At 42.8% G+C, this 16,223-nt stretch overlaps 1 protein-coding gene across 1 annotated transcript; it reads right to left on the bottom strand.

Moving 5' to 3' along the window:
- Positions 1–319: 319 nt before the first annotated feature.
- LOC104511550 (dipeptidyl aminopeptidase-like protein 6) lies at positions 320–15,674 on the bottom strand (the record flags this gene model as incomplete). Its single annotated transcript, XM_010154212.1, has 10 exons — positions 320–566; positions 2,019–2,092; positions 2,192–2,264; positions 4,771–4,829; positions 5,695–5,800; positions 6,707–6,761; positions 7,488–7,682; positions 9,609–9,678; positions 11,969–12,067; positions 15,627–15,674. Coding segments are annotated over 10 exons (926 nt in total), but the record flags the coding sequence as incomplete, so codon positions are not given.
- Between the last annotated feature and the right edge of the window lie 549 nt (positions 15,675–16,223).

The raw sequence follows: 16,223 nt of genomic DNA, 5'->3' as shown, positions 1-16,223 counted from the left end.
TGGATGATGGATTTCCCTGCTACTGCTTGATTGCTTGAATGCAAAGAGACATTAAATCTTCCAGTCCTCAAAGTGGTTTCTTGGGGTGATCCTTCAAGTTCAGCATCTTGCCACTTTCACACTAGAAGTCACTTTGTGGCAAACAAAAAAAAGGCAAAAAAAAAAAAAGGCGGGGAGGGGAGTGAAAACGAAAAATAAGATGTTGGTTGTGACTGATTAATTTCAGACAGCAGTTTCTGCTGAGTTCACCATGCTTAATGTTCTTCCATTTAGGAAGGAGTTGCTGTCAAGTAAAGCAGATGAGCTGCTTTCAGTTTTCTTTAAATACATGCTAACAACGTAACATCTCTTTCTTCAGGAAAATGATCCAGTTGCATATTGTTAGAGATCTGCCTTGTGCTTAGCACGGACAAGTAGGGTTAATCATCATCCTCCTCCTCTTTCAGTGGGGCTATTGGGAGTTTGTCCTGAACTTGGAAACACGCTACAAAGAAGTTGACGATGGAGTTGTACAAATGCTGCTCCAGTGCTGCGTTGCTGAAGTAATGGCTTTCGTCAGGGTAAATCTGCAAAGAAACAAAGAATTACACATGCTTAGAAGCTTAAAATCTCAGGACTGACCATCCGTATCTGCAACTCAAGCTGGCCTGGGAACTTATTGCTCCTCCTTGGCACTGCACATGAGGTCCAGGGTAATTCAGGCACCACAGCACTCTGAGCGCAGACTTGCATCTTCCTTCACAAGGAACTTTTTGGGGAAGGATTTTCCATTTAATTCCATTCTGAACAAGTTCAGGCTAAGCAGAACCAGACCACACTTAAAAATAACAGTGCTTGCTCCTTGTGAAAACTGAAAAAAGCCCCACTGCAAGTCTGTGGAGAGAAATGGCATTTGATTTTACTGACTAAAATAAGGGCTTTAAAGCAAAAATGTCATTAAGTAAAAAAAATTAAATAAAGCTTGCTGCAGAAGTAATTAAATAGAAAATATGTGGGAAGCTAGAAATAGTTTGAACACAACTTTCCATTTACATGGAACAGGTAAATTCTGCACATATTGGAGGAATACAGGGTACTGAAGCTGGGGAGAATGAGTTTCGAGGGCTGGATGCTTGAGTGCACTGCTGCTCTGAGTACCTCAACTCCTCAGGCCTCCATGCAGTCCTCAATTAACATCTGACATGCAGCAAGCCCTTTGGTGCCTCCAAACTCCGATGTACTAATGCTCCTGCACTGGGGGTTGTACAGGGGCACCTCAATCACTGCAGCACTAACCAAATCCGTGACCGGGTCATTGCTTAGCTCCTGTGTCTGTGCTCCATCCTTTCTGCGTCTGGAGCATGATGGAGTGAGCACACCCATCACATGAAGCTCTGCAGAAATGCAGCCAGAGGGAGCTGGTATTCAGTAAATCAAACCTTAGCAGGACTTGGGTACTGCAATACAACCATCTATGCTGTCAGCAGTAGCATGGTCCAAGCTGGGCTAGTTGCATTCTCCTGGCTGTGGGCTGGGGTGTAGCAGAGGGTAAGGACCATCCCCATGGCTGGTGGATGGGTTCGTATGGGAATCTTTAATGGCTTGGGCATGGGCCATTCAGCGAATAAGGGATGTAATTCAGTGGAAAGGGGCTTTCTAGAGCAGAGTATGTCCTTCACAGTGGGACATTTATCTCCTTAACTTTCCTGGTTGATTTAATTTAGATCCCTGTTTCCCTGTAATTCATCCTGAATTTGGCCTGTTGTTCCCAAAGACAGCCAACAGGCATGAATTCCTTAGAGATATGTCTCTCAGAACATGAGTTACTGTAATTTAATAACGGTTTAACAACTATCCAAACCAAAATAGTGGTATCAAATAAGCACTTGAGTGCAGAGAAACAGATTCTATGCTGGTGCTACTTCTACTGCCAGGCTGTGTTTGCAAATGGCTTTTCAAAGCTTGCTTCTTAACAGCAGTTTGCGTTCAAACTGGGAAATAACTGTTCAAATATGAAAAAAAGGAAACACATACTGTACCTGCAAGCTGTAATTAGCCTTTGCCCTAATTAGGTGTGTGATAAGGTCCGCAGTATGCTGAAAATGGATTTTTTCTGTAAAAACAGATTACAATCATTAAAGAGGCAAATGTAATTAAGAAAAATCAAAGCCATCCCAAACATATAATGAGCTCAAATGATAGGCTAACTTACCATCAGCAGTAGCATGGATGATCAAAAATGTCTGTTCCTTCAGTAATGAGACTCTGTGTGCTAATTTGGTGATCTGTGAAGGTAAAGGTTGCAACAAGATTAAAAATCTTGCTAGAAATTAGCAATTTATATGGAGAAAATAGAAACACTTAATTCCATTTGATACTTCATCACAGGGTAACAAGCCGACACCAGCACCGCATATACTTGAGTCAGTCTGGAAGTAAAATAGACCCCCATCCTGTCCTTCCAGGCTCAATTGCAGCAGTAGGAGATAGGGCAGAGACCCTCATCTCTTCTGATAACGTTCACCAAAAGCCTGAACTGCAGAACACATGGAATATGTCAAAGTGAATTTCCAGTGAATACAAAACACCGATGAAAAGCGTGCCCAGGTGCCTATGCCTAAGAACTCTTCAGAGAGCTGGAGTGACTTTGGTATGGTTTGATAGCCAACCTCAATGAGCTCTGACAAGCCAGGGAAGAACCTGATACTAAATTCAAGTTTCCATGGCTGGGAATGACTTTGTCCCAACTGTCTTTCAAATGCACAAGGGAAATACAAATCTGAGTGACTGCAAATGTCGTGGGTAAGAGAAATGAAGGACTTCACTTTTTGCTGCATTCCTTAGAAGAATACAATTCACAGGGAGACTCCAAAAAACGTCTTGGAGTGGCAAAAGGAATTTATGTCTCAAATCACAGATGTTACTGCTTTATAGGGGGGCAGGGAAGAATAACTGTCTCATCTTAAATTCATGATTCCTTCACTGTTCAAATGCATGTGCCCTAGCTCTCATGCACTTACAGGAGTTATTGTGTTTTTCAGTTAGGACACCCTTGTGTCAGTCCTGTCATAGAATGGTTTACGTTGGAAGGGCCTTAAAGATCATCTATCTTTTACCTGTTTTCATCTTCCCACTGTACTATGTGGCTTCTACAGAAGACAGACAAGTGTACCTCCAGCAGTAACAGGACTTGTCATGCCTGCCTGTGGAAGTCAAATTAGCTGGCTAAAAACATTGGCATGTATTATTAAGATACGGACACTGTAAATTTACATCACAGATTACGTGTATCTCTCCTCACTGAAAAAATAAAGCAACTGAATATTAGAAGTGTCCCTGCATATTTCCTTAGTGCAAGGTTTTGGAAATTTTGGTGGATGCAGGCCTGTTCTGGCTTTCCTGCAGCCCCACACTCTGTATGAACTTAAGAAGTGTTTGCAAATTTTGCCAGGGTGCCCTCTGATCTTCCCTCCATTGTTGGACTTAACGAATGAGTTCTCTCATCCTCAGATTGCTGGCTGCGATGCTTGTCTTGTGATGGTGTACGCAGATATCTTGCACTCTGTTCTCCCCCTTTATGTCTTCTTCCTTTCTGCTCCCTCAATTGTAACCTACCACATGAAAATACAGCTTTTTTGGAGCCTACATCAAGTCTTGAATTATGTGACCTTCAAAAAGTTAATGTCTGGTTGTGGGGAACAGTTCTGCTCCCGACGCAATTCATTGTTCAGCTGTGGCGTGTAGGGGATGTGTATCACTTAAGGTGTGTACCCAGAACAGTGCCATGCTCTACAGAGAGCTCAGGTGCTGTTCCTAGCAGTTAATCCCAAGTCGACCAAAAGCACCACTATTTGCTCAGGCCAGGTTTTCAGTGCATGAAGAGCGTGTGACAACACAAAGCTCTCATTTCTCGAATATTTTCCCTCGCTTTCACCTCTACTGACCTGCCTTCAAATTTCTAAAAGGACTATAAGAGTTTGCAATGATCTAGAGATCATGAGTGCAAAATGTGAGAGACGACGAACTCATTATGTAGACAGCCAGGAAAAGCTTCCACTGCAAGGGCACAGGGTGCTACCTGCCTTCTCTGCAAGAAAAGAGTTTCAAACCTTTGCTGCCTTAATGTCTGCTAGCTGAGGACAGGATTTAGTATGCTTAACAATCCTTTCTATGCAAAAAATATAATTTGTGTGACTTCTTTATTAGACTTCTTCCTCCAGTAACTGAAGGAAGGAAGACAGGATGCAACTGACCCATCATATATATTAAACAACATCTTAATTAACTGGTGCCATGTCTCCTTTTCCACATCCTGCTCGACTCTGGCACAGAGTTCTGCCTACCTAAAATATCATATCTGTGCTTACGCTGAAAAAGCAAAGAGAAGCTGAGCTTTACTTGACTTTGGGTCAAAAATTATACCTCAGAGCAAATTGAAGTGGCAAGACCATTGGGAAGAACTGTAAAGGAGGTTGTGACATTATGTCCACTTGGGCACATCTGAGTCAGTCAGCCTCAGCTCTTTCAATCTGTAAAACTGGAATAACTGTATTTACCCAATTTAGAGAGGCAGACATGAAGGCTAATCAATAAAACCCATATCCATCATTACCATTAAGACAACAAAAGCAGTAAGCAGGCTGAAGGACACCTTGCTGCCTTTTAAATATGGAGTTTTACTACTGAGTCCATCCTGCATATCCTTTTTCCCATCCCCAAAGAGAATACATTGAGGAGGAGTTAAAGCCCTGTTCACATTTTATCAGGGAAACGCAGTGCCCATGCAGTTACCTCGTACGCTCTGTTATCAATCCCATGCAAGCCCAAGTATCTTTCAGAAAAGGCTGAAGCTTGAAAAGAAAAAAAGAAAACATTTCTTTCAGACATAAGTGAGTACACTGGTGCTTCTGAGTCAAACATTGTAAATGCTAAAAGAGTATCTTCTTTTTCTAACATTGTCTTAGATACACAGGACATAATTCTAGAAGTTTTTGAAAATGCACCAAGAATAGGTATGATAGTACAGTCTTTCATTATCACCACGTACTTACAGTTTCTAAACAAGTCACAGAACAGCCTTTTTTTTCCCCTGAGTAATGCGACCAAGCTATGAAAGGAGGATAGCGCCATCGTGTTGTGTCCCTTTCTCCTTTCACGTGGCGCCATCTCCATCAGCAGTCTCCTGCAAGCTCCTGTTTGTCTCAGGGATGACTGTACGAGACCTGAAGGCTGGCTTAACACCACTGACTTTCATGGCAGTCCCCTGATTTTCACCGGCACTAAGGGCCAAGGGAGCTGGTGTCCCTGAGAGAAAGGACCACCACGTGCGATGGACTAGTTGCCATCAGAGAGAGAAGGTGGTGTGCAGGCTGGACCACAGCTCCCACGGATGGATGGTTCAGGCAAGAAGCACTGTCAAGGCAGCAGTGCAGGTTGGTGTCAGAGGCTGGAGAGGTTTATACCCAGTTCTTCTTTATTTAAAAGGAGTGAGTAATAAAAGTTATTTTATTACTCTGACCACCATGGTTGGTCCCACTGATGTCAGCAAAATTGGTCTTGAGGGGGCAAAAAGGGTTTAGCGCTAGTTCTAAGACGACACACAACACAAAACAGGCACGATCTTGGGGAAAAAAGAGGAGATAACTGGAAAAGGTTAGGGCAGAGACATCATTTGTTGTCAGTGAGAGGGTCTGTGGGATCTGGGATGGGGTTTACCATATAGTTTGAAGTCTGTCAGCGGGGAAAGAGCAGCTCCACAGGCAAACACCTGGTTTTCTTCACCAGCTGGAAGCATGTAAGTGCTCAGGTAGCCGCCGTAATCCTGGAACACAAACGGGGCAGGGGTGTCAGTAGTCTTGCCATGAGGTGCTGCTGCTTTTGGGTACAGAAACAGGGTAGCTGAGACCCTGCAGCAAACTCTCAGCCATTAGAAAGCCCTTAACACCTTGCCCTGAAAAACCACAAAACAAGGGACATCTCCCTGGCTTCAGCAGATGCGGCTGAAGATGAGCTTTACACTTGTTGCACTCTCCTGAAGGCAGGAGGGTTGTGTGCCCAGAATTTTTCCTTTTTGCATCCCACACTATGGCCATGGGTCTGACCAGATATGTTACCTCCCCAAAATATTACCCGTGTTATTTAAAACAGACATCACAATCTCAGTGTCTGCCGTCAGCCTGTTAACAGTTCCCTGCAGAGACGCTGCTGTATGTTCAGCTCTCTGCCCACTCGGAGCCTAAATCACCCACAATAAACAATTTCTACTTGCAGTCCCATTCTCATTTCAAACCGTGTGCACTTTGCAATTGCTGTTTCCCAGCCGGGCGCAGGCTGTGGTGCGAATCAGCCTCAGAAATCAATATTGTTGTCATACATCTGTACGACACGAGCTAGATCTACCCACATTCCCATAGGCCTTCAGGGGCAAGATGAAAATTAAATGAAAATTTGCAAGGGGAAAAAATAATTAATTATCTGACAGCATTTTTTCTGACAAATAGTCATTTTCTGCGCTTGGAAGTTAGTTATCATCACCCACGCTGATGAGTACGTTGATAAAATGGACGCTTTCATCTTTAACATCTCGGAGCAAGAAGCAGTCTATCTCAAAAATAAATAATAATAAAAAAAGTCACCACTGACACATTAGATAAATCAGGATTTAGCTCAGCTGCTTAGCCACATCAGCCAACTGGAACAGCACAGAGGAACAAAAGGAAAACTTTACCTTCCCAAACACGCCGACTCGCATTTTATCAATGTAATGCTCCTTCAGCATTGTCCTAGAACATCAGAGAGGAGAAACAACGGGTTAAAATAGTTTTACCTCAGATATAGCAAGCATAGTGTGTTTTTTATCATCAGCTTGAATTTGAGGTGGCTGCAGAAAAATGATGTAGACAATCTAAATTCACGCCGCTACACGCTGCTTTCACATGAGTCTCTGTTAGATTTAATCTTGCAGCCTGTTGTGTTGGATTTGACCAAGCAATGGCAATAACCTGCACTGCCTCTGAAAGCCATAATAAAGCTGATGCTATTGCACTACTCTGATACTGTCTTTAGCATGACTATGGGCAGAACAATATGACTGGACTTGATATTAAGGGATTTGCACTTTTTTCTTTTTTTTTTTTTTTTTCTGTTTTACAAATTTTAAGGGTTTAAAACCGGATTTTTTTCCAACTACCAGGCCAGCGAAAAACTAATGTAGAAGCTGATATTCCAGCTTACTCGTTTGTATGACTGTACAAAGCTAAAAATAAATAGGCTTTGAACACGTGATACAGATAAGTGTGCCCTAATTTAGCTCTGTTTCAGGCTTGTTTTTCTCCCTCCTCACGGGCTGGCATGAGCTCTCTCTCACACGCCATCACTTGGTCACAGCTCTATGACTACATTGCCCTTCCCTCCCATCCCCTTGCTCTACCCCTATGCACCAGAACTAATGACAGACATGGGTTAATTATCATTAATGAATTAATTTCTTTAATATTAGTGTAATTCACCAGACAGCTTCCAACTGATCCTTCTCTTCCAAAACGCCCAGCCTCCTCTTAACCTCATGCAATAGCTTAGTGCCTTGGAAGCCACTCCCACGGCCGTCGAACTTCAGCACGATGGCGTTGTGGGAGCTGACCATGACGCTCTCCCACGTCACCTCAAATCTCTCTGTGACGATCTGGCTGCCAGGTGTCCCATCCCTGAAACAGAAAAAGGCATCAGGCAAAGGCAATGGCACCAAGCAGGGGACAAACGCCCTCCCTGGGAAGGGCAGTGGGGATCGGCAGCTCCCACGTGCATCGTCGGGCAGGGCAGCTTTCAAGAAGGGGACACCAGTCTCTGAAACAAAGAGTCTGGTTGTGTTGGATGGGTTTTGAGGTTGGGGTTGAAGCTGCAGGCTGGTTTCTGCCTCCCTCTTTGCACAGCAACTATTGCTGGGCTTTGAGCAAACCTAGCAAGCACATCACTAACAGGGCAGGATTCCTCCTGTGAGTAAACCAGGGCCGTGACACAGAGGTCAGTTGATTTTTCCCCATATATGCCTGCTCTAATCTATAGCTATTTTCAACAGGGATTTTTCTGGTGGAGCCGTTTCTGTGAGAAGCCTGGCTTTGGGGAGTGCTGGCACTGCCAAAATATATTGGAGGAAGCTTGCAGATGTCAACTCTCCTTTCTTTTACTGGCAAGCACTTGGGTTTCATTTACTGCTCCCATTCACCCAGCCCAGCCCTTCCCTCTCCCAGGGACCTCTCCAGAGTGGCTGTAGATGGAGCTGTCAGTCATTTCTGTCACCAGTGCTTAACACAAGAACATTTTTAAAGCGACAAATCCAACAGCTTAAAAATGCCCAGGTTAGCCCAAACTTGGAGGGTAAAGGAAAGAGAGGGCAAGACTCCCTCTTCACCCTTTCTTCTTAGGGTCTGATCCTGCACAGGGAAACTGTCTCAAGAAATATTGACCCCACTTCCCCCAGGCAGCTCAGAAGAATCATGAGATGATGGTGATGATAAATAATATTTTAGGACTGGGATTACTGTAGAGCCACTGGCACTTTCATCTACTTCTTGTCTTTTTTGGGGTTCTCGGAGACATCAGGCAACTCATTGCAAGATTTTAATGTGTGTGTGACTTCAGGCATTTGCATTTATTCAGGCGAGACCCAGGAACAACCAGCTTCAGAGGCAGCCTAATCAAGTGCTGTTAGCTTGATGAGCACCAATCTTCCTCAAGCACTTGTATAATGAAGTACATTTTCTCTGCAGTAATTTTGTGATATAACGGCATGCTTATTGCAGTGTTTTTGTCCTTCATGGAGGGATGTGCAGGATGGAATTCAGGCATTCATCAGGCATTCATCAACCCCACATGAGGCTTCTCTCTTGTGGGGTGTTCCCTGGCAGGGAGTAAGCAATGCAGGGGGATGCAGCCAGGGCCAAGCAGGTTCTTTCAAGGTCAGTGAATGCCCTCCTCCAGTTTCCTTACAAATTGCCAGAAAAAAATCAGCAATGTATATTATTATCACTAAATGTTGCGTAAAGACATACCCATCTGCTGTGCCTGCCAGGAGGAAATCCTACCTACCTAATATAAATGCAAACGTCGTGGAGATCTTTAAAGGTTTCACTTTAAACTGTCACTTCAGGGAACACCAGCATTTTCATGGGAAGGACTGCTGCATGAGGGCATCTAAAATTTAAGCTGTAATAAGGCTGACTGCATCCCATTCTAAAATTATCTGTTAAGCACAGGGTGAGTGCCCTAAGCACTGGGGCAGAAAGTCAATGTCCATGTTTAATTCCTTCCCCTTCTGTTTCTGCCCCCAAAATTATTGAATTGCAAGTGTACGTGGAAGAACTTTACAAAATCCTACAATTTACTCTACAGGATTTCACTAGGGAAATGGGAGCTGAAACCCTTGGCTCAAACATGGGAGAAAGGGACCTATGTCTAAACTCTCCCAACTCCAACAAGGGAGAGGCAGGGGATAGGGATGAACGTGCTGGACTTATGTCCCTAAGCAGCCTGTTATTCATTGTACAAAACATACATTAAAAGGCTGTTATCATGGCTGGTTTCCATGCTGCCCTACAAACGTGATCAGAAAGAAAGGACAAATGAGAACTTACACAATCAGAAGCAAGGGGTAGTGCGCGGTGTCTGAAAACGTTGCTGGCTTTAAGATCTGCATCGGCAATTCTAGGCAAAAAAAGGCAAATAACAACATGTCTTCAGTGTGGGAACGCTGACATAACTCTAATAGATTTTTCTGGTGTTTTGGTCACTTATGACCAGGAACAAAATGACATTTCATCAGAGGCACTGGTAAATAACACCTTAGGAACACAGATGTTGTCAAAGAAAAGACCCATATTATGATAGCCGAGGTGACAAGAAATGTAAATTGGGAGTGCAGGGCGAGCTGTTCAGTCATGCATCACTTTTACAGCATTCAATTAACATCTGGCAATAGCTATAATTTTCCTTCTTGGCAGCTGGATGAGTGACGCAGGCAGAAATCAATATTTCAGGGCAGCACAGGAGGGGGAAATCGACGATGAAAATGATAATTTAAAACCCAATTAAGTATGGTGTCTGAGAGAGAGAATAGAATTCTTTTGCTATAATAGTGTGAAGACAGACACAGAAACATGTATTTTAATCCTAACTTGTAGAGGGCTTAATTTTGCTGTAAAATAGGAGGCAACTGTGCTGAAACCCATGTTGTTATACTGGTACTGAACCAACGAAAGTGACGTGCACAACAAAGCTTCGTTCAACTGCTTCACATGTCCTGGTACTGCTAGCCAAAAGAGCTGCCATACAAATGCTTTCCAGGTTAAGGAGAGCACCTTTATTTTTAAAATGTTAACTACAATCCAGATTAGCAAAGGCCCAGCAATTAAATCAGGATTAGGAGCATTTCCAGTAGATTAATACACAGATTAACTATGCGGTTTAAGTGGTTTGCTTTGCAATCATTGTCTGACACTCAGCCTAATTAGTTATTCCATCTGAATGCTAATAGCTGCAAATTGGATCAATGGCCCAGGGACAGCCAAAAAGGCCATCGCTTGACTTTAAATATAACTAAGCACTACGTGTAGTGTTCCCAAGGCTGTTAAGCCCAAAGCCTTGAAAATACGGGGAGGGCACAGAACAGCCATGCTTGTGTTCATTACACACAAACACATATGTTTTTGGTTAAATGAGCAGAATCACATTTCAATGATACCTGCAGTTAAGAAATTTGGCATCAAGCTGAGTAATTCCTAATAAGCTGCCCGTGCCACTATGAATTGGCTCACAGGGACAGATACAGTCTTTATGATAGGCTTTTCCCCCATCTTTTCCTGCCTATCAGGCCTGGAAATGCACATTTACTCTTGTTACGTTATGAACTGGTTTATGTTCCTAATGCCCATACAGCAAGTAGAACGTTTTAGGGACATTATGACCCTTTTCAAATGGCAACTGTCTCTCAGCCTTTGCTTCACATTTTATAACAGCTGGCAATGGTTGAAATGAGTAACCAGCCATCCATCACACCTCACTGCTTCCATCTGACCGCATCCGATCTGAGAGGTACGCTCCTTCCTGGCACAGGAAATATTGTGGGTCATACATTCAACGTGGGTTCCTTCTTTTTTCTTTTTTTAAGTTGCCACCAAACACACAAGCTGGGATTTTTTGGGAGCCATTGGACAGCTCAAGTATGTTCCACACACAGGTAAGATATCTGCTTACAGCCAGAGGAGACGCATTTTAGGTTGTTTCAGGTACAAAGAGAGGCATAAAATCCTTGCACTTTGGCTGTTTGCCATTGGGCTTTTCTCTCTCTCTGTCCTCTGGCATACAGATATGTGGGTAATGATTACACAAGGCACACATAATGCACCAGCTGTGGATATAAACCACTCCAAGTTTCTGCCTTCTTTACTCCAGGTGAAATCTCTTTCAGCTTTTCTCATAAAGCTGTTTCTTTTTCCAACCCTATAAATGATGAGGCTTTCTCAAAGAATCCTGAATGACTCTGATGGGCAGTCGTTGGTGAGTTGTCTTCATTCACTGCAGTTCCGTATTGTGTACTGAAAGGCGACCACAGCTCTAGCCCGCAAGCACGTACAGTCTCCCACTTGAAACCCATTTCAAATAATACACCAGTCCATGCAGGGCAAATGCCCTGAACAATGGGGGCACCACACCGTGTCATTTCCCGGAGTGGCTTTTTCTTTACAAAGAAAATTTTAAAAGGAAAAGAAACCAAACCCCAAGCCTATCATTTTGCCTTTCTTCAGCTGCATTCTCATCAAATCCTGTCTCTCTAATAACCTCCTTGTGTAGCACATCCTAAGAGAGTGCTTTGCAAACTGCGTGAGTTTATTGAGAGCCAAAGTCATTTTTCCTCCTGCCAGTCTAGCCAAAATGACTGTATCATTTCACAGCAATAGCAGTGAAAAAGAAACATAAGAGGAAAGGTGCTACTTACTGTAATCGTCTATCTTGATTTCCATGTATTCTACCCTTGGCATTTGTCTGTCATTTACAGCCAGCTGCACATTTTCATTTACCTCCAGCTCAAAAATTTCTAAAAGAAGAAAGACAAGACCACAAAAACTTTTTGCATTGTTTGCGAAAAAGCATTTTAACATTTTATAGCCACCTTAATGTTTGTAAATGCGAGTTTCCTTATGAAAAAAATTCCTTCTGGTCCTCACAGACATCTAATTCAGTTAAATCTTTGCCACCCCTTCCGGGTTCTGTGTTGGCAAGAAGCTGTATTCCTGAAAAGAGCTGATTTACAGCAAATGGGATGGTGACCTTCTGTGTTGAGGCAGTACTATGGGTCCCCATCAGACCTCCACCTGCCATGCAAAGCCAGATATAGCCTGTGCTTGTCACACATAATAAATGGGGAAAGGGAGGAAACTATGGAGTGCTTCAGGACAAGGTTGTGCTGCGACACAAGAGAAAATCCAGGAGAAGGAAAGCTATGGGGAGGGAGGAGTGGACAAAGATCATACAAACCTGCAACATCAGGTTTCAGCCTGTCTCCAGAAATGGTCATTTTGCTTGTGTGACTTAACCAAGGACTCTCTAGGACTGAAACAGAGGATTCTTTCCTCTTTCCCAGGATTTAGCTTTCATGACCCACATCCTGGCCATGTGCTCTAACCACTGTGCCTCTTCTAGCAAAGGTGGCTGCCTCCAGTATCAGAAAGAGCAAGTCTGTCCCAGCTGGTAAGGGCAGGGCCCATCCTTAGGAGAGGTTTCAGGTTGTATGTCCTGGGTGCTGGGAAGGGTCTCCTGGTGATGGTGAGGCTCCTGAGCCCCATGGGGAAGGGATTCAAGGACCAGGGGCATCCCACTGTAGTGGCAGTGAGTCCTGGTCTGGGGAGCCTGCTGCAGTGCTCATCCCTGTGGCATCAGGCTGCGTTTGAGCCAGAGGGATCCAGGGCATTACCTCTGCCGTGTGAACCCAAGGAGGGTTTGAGGTTTCACACCAAATTATGTTTAATTGACTGTAACTTCCCTTTTGAGACACACTGATAAATACATGTGTAGCCTCAGCTCCTCAAATAATACTTATGGTACCTGATTATCATGGTCTCATTGCCCATCTGCTGAGTAGGCAGGCAGAGCACAAAAACATGCCCTTCCCAGTTAATACATTTCACAGATCTTTTAGCAATAGTACATTGGTTCAATGACTATTCACCCTGCGTCTGAAAAGCCTGGCTCATCTCTATTGAAACCACAACCCCCACAAAAGTGCCAAAGCAACAGCCTATTACATTTTGTTAAATATTAAGATTCTCATTTAATTATGGCACATAGAAGTAGCTTTATCAGCAGAAAGGGGCTTGCCACGTAGGGGAATTTAGTCAAGCTGTTTTATTTGTTCATATAATTGCATTCACAGAAAGCCAAGACGACTGTGGAGGAAATAAAAAAGATTGGCATATCTCCTAAAGGACTTTCTTTTCTGCTGTAGGACCACAGGGAGCTTGAGTCTGTGGAGTACAAATGGTCATTGCTTAATTAAATGTAAGCACACTATAATATTCAGTGCAACTCACTATTATCAGATTATTGCAGAATACAGAGGTAAACTCCCTTTATACAGTAATCGGCTCATATTAAATAAGTAAATTCAGTAACATGCAACTGTCAGTTGTCCCTTATTCAAAAGCAAAAGAATTAGGAGAAAATAAAAAAAAAGGAACCAAGGGAAATGATAATCATATGCAGAAAATCATGAATTTCAGTAGGGAATGTGTTCTGTTCATGACTATGTTGAGTTCTCTATGTAATAAATGCTACACATGTATATCTGTCAAAATAAAACTAGTCTTGGTGTGTTTTATGGTATTTTTTCAAGCCCTTCATTCGCTGTTTTTGTTTTATAGCATCTCTCATTTTATTCACCTAAAAGTATATTATAAAACTATACAGGAGGCTACAACACAAATCACGTGAGCATTATCCTGTACAGCCAGTCAGCCATCTCCATGTCTATGGCAAAATTAAGGAATGGTGTTTAAGGGGGAAAAAATGAAAGCTGCTTTGGAGCTGTGGGTCAGAGCTAAGAAATTTTCCTGTCCCTGTGGCAACCTCCTCTGCGGGCTGAAGAGCATTACCAGGGCTGCTCGGGAGTCATGCTCAGGAAGGGCACTGCCAAGGCCAGGTCTCTGCTGGGAAGAGGAGCTGATACACCCTTGTGCACAGACCGAGTGTGGAGTGGTTGCTGGTGCAGACGGATGGGAAAGCTAGGAGCTTGCAGTTGCTTTCAGCATTACTTTAAAAAGCGATTCTTGTATTTTTCTACGTCAGAATAACTACAAATGCCAACTTTTGCTTCTTTATACCAGAAGTAGTTTCACAAAAGACCAAACTGGCAGAGGGAGCTATAACCCTATCCCACTACTGCCAGCAGCAATAACATAAACATGAACAAAAAGTGAGAGCCCTCCTCTGGGCAGCAAATTCAGTCAGTTCTCAGGGCACTTATACCCAGAAATTGTAGACCAGTGGGTAAAATGAGGCACAAGGAAATCAAACATTTCTCTCACAATCATTCTGTAAGCAAGATGATGGCAGGCAGTCTAAGCCATAGTCCTAGGCATGCTGTGCTACTTTGACTTGGCAGCAAAGATCTTTCTTGCTGCCCTTCCAGGATAGTCATACAGCAGTACATTGCTTTAACTTAACTTGTTCCATGCTGCTAAATTTTATGCATGACTTTTTCTGCAAAGGAACATTTTAATTGGAACAAATTAACTGAAAAGGATGGGAGGATAAATTGGATTTAAATGTACGCTGTATCTCCTTAACAGTATTGGACACTTTACACTAGATGGAACACTGCTGAGTATTTCTATTTGAAAGGTAAAGTATACAATGTGCCACAAATCTGATTTTAAATTTGATGAAAAAAAAAATCAATCAGAATTTGGAATTGCACATGTTCTGCTTAGAAGGAAAAACTTTCTAGATGGGTAAGGGCTTGAAATGCATGTTGCCAACAAAAATTGAGAGAACAGAGAATAAAGTCACACACAGAAACTCCATAAAGCAAGATGGATCCTGTGCTTTTTTCTTACATGTCCTGGTGCACACAGTTGGGTTTTTTTTCTCTCATACTTAACACCTGTCATGGTTGTTGAGGGAAAAAAATATTTTGAATAATTCCAGCTTCACACAAGTGTAGATGTGAATCACTGTCATTACAAAAGCCGTACCGATCATTTATGTGCTACAATCCCTGTGAACAACAGGAAACCAGGCAGAGGTACAACTTGCAGGGCCTATTCCTCAGTGTTCTCTCTTTCAACCTGGTAATCCATGTCAGAGTGAATTTTTTATATCATAGATGAAGCTAAATATTTCTTATCTCTGAGTAGGATATAAATCAGTATTTGAGAAAGACTAATAAAAATAGAGAGAGAGAGATCTGGACTGTGCTTTTTTTTTTGAGAAAGTTGGAAACAAATGTCATGCCCATACCACTGTCTTTGTGCCCCGACTCGTGTCTAGGCAGACCCTGGGTTCCCCACTAGAGTAAGTTTACTAAAAAGCAGCTACATCTCAGTGTCCTCCCCGGCTACTTTCCTCTGAAGAACTGCAAGGCTCAAGCCCGTTCTTACTCTGTGCGTCGGTTGTGTTGTGAACAGTCACCATCGGGACTCGAGGACCTTGAACAGAAGAAGAAAAGAATGCGGTTAAATATCTATCGAAGCACACACAGACACACGTGAACCTGGTTTTGAATTCCACAGAGCCGAAGACTCCCGAGACTCGCTTTCCATGCAAGAGTAATCTAAAAAGCAAATCATCCTGGTATTAGAAAGAGTCTGTGAATAAATGACAGTACTGCAGACTCGAAGACGTATGAGGTTTCAAAGCCCTTTCCCAATGGACCACTAAATTTTTTTGTAAACATTATAATTACCACAAACACAATTAAATCACTTGCTTTTAGAATTATTCTAATGACACACAAACAGCACAGCACAAAGCATTTACATTTATATGCTATGGGTAACAGTTGCTGTTTTGCAAATTTTTTGGTTTTTTATTGTGGTTTTTTTTTTTTTTTTAATGAATTAAACACCAGTTTGGCTCTTAGAATAAAAAAGACAGCATATGATGTCTTAAAATGCAGCATGTGGGTATTGAAATCGGCCAGTAGTATACAAAGAGCATTTTCATTACTACGCAACTGTCGTGGTTTAACCCCGGCT

Source organism: Eurypyga helias, unplaced genomic scaffold, assembly GCF_000690775.1.
Source record: "Eurypyga helias isolate BGI_N326 unplaced genomic scaffold, ASM69077v1 scaffold34946, whole genome shotgun sequence".
Lineage (NCBI taxonomy): Eukaryota > Metazoa > Chordata > Aves > Eurypygiformes > Eurypygidae > Eurypyga > Eurypyga helias.
The sequence above is the reverse complement of the archived record's forward strand: the minus strand, read 5'-3'. Positions and strand labels throughout refer to the sequence as shown.